This window comes from Acyrthosiphon pisum, chromosome X (assembly GCF_005508785.2).
Source record: "Acyrthosiphon pisum isolate AL4f chromosome X, pea_aphid_22Mar2018_4r6ur, whole genome shotgun sequence".
NCBI classification, from domain to species: domain Eukaryota; kingdom Metazoa; phylum Arthropoda; class Insecta; order Hemiptera; family Aphididae; genus Acyrthosiphon; species Acyrthosiphon pisum.
Window position 1 is genome coordinate 22,386,895 of NC_042493.1, and position 8,244 is coordinate 22,395,138.

The 8,244-nt window shown below is 28.7% G+C and overlaps 1 protein-coding gene across 1 annotated transcript; it reads right to left on the reverse strand.

Moving 5' to 3' along the window:
* Positions 1-1,738: 1,738 nt before the first annotated feature.
* LOC100575559 (putative nuclease HARBI1) lies at positions 1,739-3,208 on the reverse strand. The gene is made up of 3 exons (XM_008187046.1): positions 3,045-3,208; positions 2,353-2,553; positions 1,739-2,276 (listed from the first exon to the last, which is right to left on the reverse strand). The coding sequence occupies exons 1-3, from the start codon at positions 3,206-3,208 to the stop codon at positions 1,739-1,741; spliced, it is 903 nt and encodes a 300-aa protein (XP_008185268.1).
* Positions 3,209-8,244: the final 5,036 nt, after the last annotated feature.

Here is an 8,244-nt window from a genome sequence, read left to right on the forward strand (position 1 = left end):
CAAACAATAATGCAGTTCAGGTACAAATTTTATATATGAATTAAATATATTCTAATTGGTTTAAAAATGACCCAGGGGTGTCCACTAGATTTATTATTAGTAGAGCAGAGGTCTTGAAGCACTTGCATATTTTTTTTTTTTTTTTGCACAGTCATAAAAATAGCAGAGCACAAAACAAATACGTTTCTTGCTTTCACAAAGGTAGTTTTAAAATTTTATTTTGCAGATGAATGCATATTTTGAGTTATTTGGGCATACATATTTTTTTTCATTATACCTAATACCTATACTTTTAGATGCATATTTTAAATTATTTATTTTTCTAGAAAGACATCTCAAGAGTTTCAGAGGGGGTTAGATTAATCTTAAATATTTTAGTCAATTGTTTTTTAGTAGTTGATGAGGTTGAAATATTAATTTAAAGAAGTATCTGAAAACCCATAAAATAAACCTAAATATTCAATACTTATTGTAACTTGTAAGTTGTACTTATTAACATTTAAATAAATAAAAGGTACCTACAGAAAATTTTTATTTTTCGTTCAAAAATAATCATCTTAAAATGCATATTTTGTATATTATGTGCATAATTGGTATTTTTTTAGAGCTACAAGTCCTCTGCCCTAATTATTAGGGTTTGGATTTTTTTGTGAAAAATAAATCTTTCAATGCACTTTTAAAATGCTTATTAATGATTATGAAATATAATATATTTAAATAACTCATACTCCCATCTAACCCTTTTACCAAAAATATCTCTGAGTCTATTAAAATATTAGTTTATTAATGTTTTATTCAGATAGTAATGAGACAAAAAAAAAAAAGACATATCAGGACAAAATAACCAGTTGGGCATCAACTAGAGCCTCACTGAGTGAAGAACAAAAGTCTGCTTTTACTGAACATCATAAACTTAAAATGCATCTCAAGCAAGAAAAACACAATTTGGAACTACAAATGATGACTGAAAAACATAAAATTGAAATTGAAAATTTGAAACTGACAAATGACATTATAAATGCAAAAAGCAGCTGAAAAAATAAAATATTCCAATATAAATATCTGAGTCACTTATTAAACTTACTATTCGTTATTAATTATTTTGTTTAATTCATTAAAATGTTATTAAAATATCTAAGTCACCTATTTTAGTTATTATTTGTTATTAATTTTTTTTTTTTTGGTTAATTCATTAACATTTCATAATAAATATTAATTCTTGTTATTGGTTTGTAAGTCACTACCATTTAAATTTTTAATAAATACATTTTTTTTTTGTCTCAAATTGTATTATTATTTTATTTACAAATGTATACAAATATATGTTAAAGGAACACAGTTAAAAATTCAAAGATAAATAAATGTAACTGTAAAGGCATCCGCTCAAATTAAGTTGTTAAAATAGCGAAGGAACTTATTTCTTGTAATGTTGGCTGCATTCCTGCCTATATCTTCGCCTGGGTTATTAAATTCTGTTATTAAAATTAACGATTCTATTTCGGTTGTAACTCTAGGCATGCTTTCTCCAAAATTGCAGGTTATATTATGTAATACTGCTGTAGCAACAATAATACTTTGTGATGAAGTAATTTTTGCATTTATTCCTGTAGCTAATATTGAAAACCGACGTTTCCAAACACCGTAACTTCTCTCAACAGTATTTCTAGTCCTAATTAATGACTCGTTATATTTAGCTACAGCTTCTTCATAAATACCAGAGGCTGGATCAATAACTGTGTTAGGGCTTCCAACCAGTCATAACATAGTTACGTTGTGCATAGCCACTATCAGCAACTAAAACGCAGTCCCTCATTTCGCCAATTTCTAATTTCCTTCGTATTTCTGAATTATTGAAAATAGTAGAATCATGTGATGAACCAGGCCATCGAGCTACTATGTCTTGAATTTTTAGGTTTGCATCACAAATTGTCTGTACATTGATTGAGAAAAAATTCTTTCTATTTCTATATACTTCTGCATTATCTCCTCCAGGTGATTTAATCTTGACGTGGGTACAGTCTAATGCACCAATAACCGTTGGAAATTTAGCTATGTTGTAGAAATCTTGTTTGACTTTTTTTAAATCATTTTCATTGTTGGGAAAATTGACAAACTGAGGACGTAATATAGCAATGTTATGTGAAACAAGTTTCACAATACGACTTGCAGTCGATTTATGAATGCCAATGAAATCTCCACATAAAATTAACATTGATCCTGTTGCATAATACCTTAGTGTTAGGAGCACTTTATCTTCTGGACTCACAGCATTATTCCTATTATAAATGTTTAAACTATTAATAATAATATTTTTAGATAATGTATTCCAAAAAACAATTAGGAAAAACTTACCAATCGGTACGGGAACATATGCGATCACCTATTATATCGACAATATAGCGAACTGTATTTTTCGATAATCGAAATCTGTTGAAAAATTCATCATCTCTCCAATAGGTAAAATGATGTTTTCGAGGTCTGAAGATTCTCGGATTTCTAGGAAATGCAATCATTACAATCAATTGATCAAAATCTGAAGCATCTTCAGACGAACTGTTGTTATACATCATCATAAAAACTAGTATTCAGTTTAATGCGCATTTAAATCGAAATCAAACACTATTTGACGAACGTAAAACTGTTGAAACTTGAAATCCAAATACGATCAGAATCGGAACATTTTGTTTTAGCTGATGAGTGATAACTACGATAAATGATAACGAATTATATTCCCCCTCTCATCGAAAATTAACTAATCAATGTTTAACCGCGGTCGAATGGCTGGTTAACTTAACAGACCTTTAATCGACGATTAGAAGGTTAACCGGCACTGTACAACGACCCAACATCACTAATCATAGATTAAATCTTAATCACTGTTTAACCGAAGACGGTACAACTGGCCCTAATACAGATAAAATTGATAAACGGAGAAGAGAAATTTTAAATAATACAGAGACAAATAGTATAGATTTACACAAGGAAATAAATAATAAAATGGAAGCAATGTTAGGCATGTACAGCCGAGCAACAAGCTGTCATACCCAGGTTGACCTTTCCGAACATATTTGTCGTTATTTGCTATGTGTAACATTGAAAAAATACTTATAAACCTATCCCTTTTCATAATTTTAGAAGCGTACGTTGTTTGCAATACAGGATTAGTTGACCAATAATCTTTAATGTGCGGTTTTTCAACCAAACTCATGTGTAATATTATGGAAAAAAATGTATACACTTCTGAAATATTTAAGGGTTTCCACTTATGCCAAACTGAATTTTTTTTTAAAATATTTCGTCTTTTTAGGGAACGAATTACCGAAAACGCATATCTGTTTGTTTCTTTTTTAATTAGTTTGACAATAAATTGTGGGAAGTATAATTAAAAACACTCTAGCTCAGTGGAGTTCTCGCTTACTTCATCTGTAACGTGCTGATTTCCAGTAAATATATGTGGTTTGGGTTTTGAATTCTTTGGTCGCCATTTCGGAAGAGCACCTTATCTTCTGTGACTCACAGGTAACCTAAGAATTGCTGGTACATGCATTTGACGATCTTCATCTTCCTCATCACTTTCAAATCCCCAAGTTTCTGCATCAGTAGTAGGCCGTTCCTCATTAAGCGGAGTAGCCATTATTTCATCGTATTCCATAACATCTAATAATATTATTTAAAAAATAAAAATGTAATTACTAAATGGTAAATAATAATTTTAAATAATTTTCTCTACCAATTTAAACAAAAAAAAATAAACTACTGACTTTAAATAAACAGTTATTTAATAAAAAATTACCATTATGTAGTTCAAGATTTTGTTGATCAAAAGCATCAACGTAGTTATAAAATTCGGGTATAAGAGGATTCAAATTAGTATAAGTTTTATTCAACTCGTCTGTTACATCTTCATCTAAAAAATAATAATTAATAAATAGTAGGTATTTGCAAAAATGATTTTTTTTATTACAATTTTTTTAGTTACTAACCGAAATCATTGTCATCAAGTTCAGAACCACTGTTCTCCGCAAATTCATCCATTAATAAATTAACGATTTCATCGTCATTAATGCGATCCATGGTGAATTATGTCAAGTATTATTATTAATTAATATATTAATAAATAATACGAATAATTTATTATAAACAAAGAAAACGAATAGAACCAGCCAACAACAATTTATTAAATCATACAATTTGACACCCAAGACAGCGTGCGCAATCAATGGTCGATGGGGGAATGTCAACAACATAATTATTTACTATAATTTTTGGACTATAATATAATATAATCGAAAATAATATCGGAACAATTGTTGGTATTTTCGATATTTTAATACAATTTATATTATAATTGAATATAAATTAAATATCGATATACTTAACCGATTTTTTGTAAAACACGGTGTTTCTCCTTTTTTTAACGCAAAAATATTGCCGGTTTTAAACACGATAAGCGTCCTCAACGTTGCAATATATAAAAATAACGTCGTCTCCGATACTAAAAAACACGGCACTCGTCCTCAACGTAACAATGCCTTAAAAAATGATCGTCTCCAATGTGTTAACAGAAATAACAATTGGTAATACAAATATAAGTATTTAGGTAGGTACGCACAACATTATTATTATTATTAAAAAAAAACAAAACAGTATAGTTAGCAAAAAAACGTAGAATAGGTAGTATATTAGTAGGTAGTAGTATGCATAATATGACTATTGATTATAAAAAAGAATAGTTTTCGTTAATTTTTGACGTTTACTCACAGGGTTTAAAAGGTCTGATGAAAACTGTTTACCATAAGAATGTAAGCGAACACTTAAAAATTTTTTAACAAGCAAAGATATTAAAACTAATTAAAGGGGTCTTTCTAAAATTCCAACATTTTCACAACTTAAATCTTTAAATATAGAACGGTCCAAAACAAATTTGTTAACAACATGACTAATAATTGTTTTGTCTAAATTTTTAATATTGATACTTGAAAGATAGTTTGTATGATATAAGAAACTAATTTCAGATTCTTTAATTATTCTATATACACAATTAGATGTTATAACCAAACCACCCTGAATTTTTAGGAGAACAAACTGTTTGTGTCTGAGTGGTAAACTATAATTATGTTCATTTCTATTTTCTATAAGTGATGTTATGCAGAAATTGCAATCTATAATTTTACAAACTTTTTTAACAATGTACCCTGTAATATAATATAAAATATTTTCTTTTGCCTCAATCATTGCTTTGTTTGAGCTATTTAGTAATGTCATTCTATTTACAATGTCTGCATCAATTTTATCTTCTATTTCATCAAAATCATTTAAGTTTTCATTTTTTTCTATTCCATTTAAACTCAAACAAATCTCCAAACACGTCATTATCAAAAGTATTACAATTTCCATTTGATTTACAAGCAATAGCATTTTTCATTAATATTTGTTTCAGTGCCGTCTTGAACTACAATATATTTGGATTATTGTTTGAACCAAGTTTCTGTCTGAATCTCGAGAAGAGTATTTCAATGATCCTGGGAAAACTTATATGACAAAATATATTTAAAGATAGGTGTTTCATGAAATAAAAGCTTTGCAATTGACAAAATGGATTTTGTAGCAGTTGCAAAACCAATAACAAAAGATTTCTTATTTGTTGTGTGTACAAATTGCAAATCCTTGGATTGGTTTTGAATTTTTAAACTAAATAGATATTGTATAATGGGAACTACAATCGATTCCAAAAAATCAACATTTGAGGGAAATATTGGAGATTTAAATCCTTTTCCAAATGGATTCCTGGTGTTCAAAAAATCAAATATTCGGTCAATGTTTCTACAGAAAGTAACTGTGGCATCTACATTATGAAAATTTTCTATGTGCATATTTTTTAAAAAAGTCAATGCATCAGCTGTCGATGCACTTAATGTTTGTGCTGCAAGCTTCACTTTCATTTTACTATTCTGCCACTTAATATGGGCCTGGCTCAATTTATTAGCTAATTTAAGTGATAATTTATTTTGAACTTCAAACAACTGATCAATGTAACTCCATTTAATAGCTCCTTCATTAGAAATCAATGTTTTGTTATGACCTAGTGTATTCCGAGCAAGTTTAACCATATGACATGGATCCGGTATGAAAAATACTTTTTCCGTTGTAACAGGATGGTCAAACCAACACTTTAAACCATCATAATTATCTACATTGTCAAATAAGCAGCCCAATTTTTTCATACTTGAAAAATTTGTAAAAGCCCCATCACACGTCACACCCCAAACTTTTAGTCCAGCATTATGTGAGATGGTCAGTGCTGAGTTAATGAGTTCAGCTTGAGTAGAAGCACTAATTTTATTTTGAAAAACAAATCCAACAGGAACTTTCCACTTACCATTTAAGCTAACTAACATGAATACTAAAACTTCAGTGGCAGGTGTATTTGTTCCTTCTAAATCCAATTCATTACCATAATCACTGAAACCAACATATTTACCATTTTTTTTGTCCCATACTATTTGCTTTTTAATTGCCATTGCAATTAGGATCAAATTACAATGTTTATCTGCTGGCGACAATGTTTTCAAAGCATCAAAAACTTCAGTAAGAAAGCCTGGTTCTGCATTAACAGAGGATGTCCAATTTCGTATAGCCGATATATTAGGCAAACTAAGAATGGATCTATTTAAAATGAAATAAGCAAAAAAATTTGTTCACAAAAATAACAACAGCAATATGATTAGATTATGCACAATAAATTAAATAAATAAGCAGACAAGCAATTTACCGGCAGTAAGCATAAGCTTTAGGTGAGTAATAGTGTAATGTTAACGCAAACTGCTTTATTTCAGTGGAGTAGCGACGACCTTTGGCTGCACGTGCTGCATTTTTAATTTGGTTTTTAAAAATATCGCTGGAAATGCCTTCAAACATACCAAGTAGCATATCCTCTGAATCATCATTCGACATTCCTGGTTTTTTAATATTGTATGTAATTAAATAAATAAGCACACATATTTTTTTTTTTTTTTTTATTGAACAAAAATGTATATTTGTAATCTGTAATTACATGTGGTACAATAAGTAAATGGGATGTGGGTTGATTAGCGGGAGGGAGAAGTCACCCAATGGTGGGTGGCACCCCGTTAATAAGTTCACATATGTGAGAAATTCTGTTACTTAGAAAGTTGGTTATACTACCAAAATGTATTAAAAAATTAGAAAAAAAAATAATAACTAGTGGTAAAATAGGTGGTATATTGAGTGTTCTCAATTAGCGTTTACAAACTGTATACAATACTTTTATTTTTTAAATAATTTAAGAGCCCTTTCATATTTCTTATTGTAGCATCTCGTCTCCTTAATTTTTGTTTCAAGAGTCTAATTTGTTTTTTGACCATTTTTTAACCAATGGTTAATTTTGTTTTAAATTTAAGATTTGAAAATGTAATACAAGAATTATCAAAAGTTTGTCAACCTGTAAAAATAAAAATGTTTACAATAAAGTCAAATTAAATTTTGAAGAGCGTTGAAAGTTTGTATTTATTTATAAATTCTCTAAAAATGACGATTTTTTTCACAAACTATGTCACCATTAGTTTGTGATCGAAATCCTTGACCCTTGTACAACATAACATAGGACAAGGGTCACTAACCAGTCAATATTTAGAAGAACTTTGGTCAATGGTATTAAAAATTAATCAAACCAATACCGGTTTATCGCGTGCGTAATCTTAAACACACTTTATATACAAAGTAAAGTATTTATTAGCGATGAAAAACTACAATCTTCCGAAAAATACAAATAATAGAAGAATATAATCATACAATTTATTATTATTCTGCATGTAATAATATAAATATACCCAAAATATTCGCGATTGATCACTAGATACTTGAACTTTTTAAAGTAGCTCATTTCTTAGAAAATGGAATTAGGCAATAGGTATTTGTTAGAATCTACCCTACGTAATAAATAAAAATGGTAACTCAAATGTGCAGTTAAAAGTTTTTTTTTTTTTTATTTAAAACATATATTTACAATCTATTTTACAATAATCAGTAAGTATGATGACAAAGTTTATATAACATTATAAAATATTCGAATAGGAAGACCCTCAGTAGTGTCACCTGTCCAGAGATTACATTAAGTTAAGAGTTAAATAAGAATTTCTTCTTTTTAAATTCAATTCGTTTTTATCACTAATTATGTACACCGTAATATTTTCGTCTTCATAAAAATATTAAAAGAATGCAAAT

What these genes read in the sequence shown, in the direction of transcription:
- LOC100575559 (XM_008187046.1), bottom strand. Translation starts at nt 3,208, where the DNA reads ATGAGTTTGGTTGAAAAACCGCACATTAAAGATTATTGGTCAACTAAT. An exon ending in GTTCGGAAAGGTCAACCTGG is followed by an intron (nt 2,554 to 3,044) that starts GTATGACAGCTT and finishes GTATAACAACAG; the next exon opens with TTCGTCTGAAGATGCTTCAG. An exon ending in ATATGTTCCCGTACCGATTG is followed by an intron (nt 2,277 to 2,352) that starts GTAAGTTTTTCC and finishes CATTTATAATAG; the next exon opens with GAATAATGCTGTGAGTCCAG.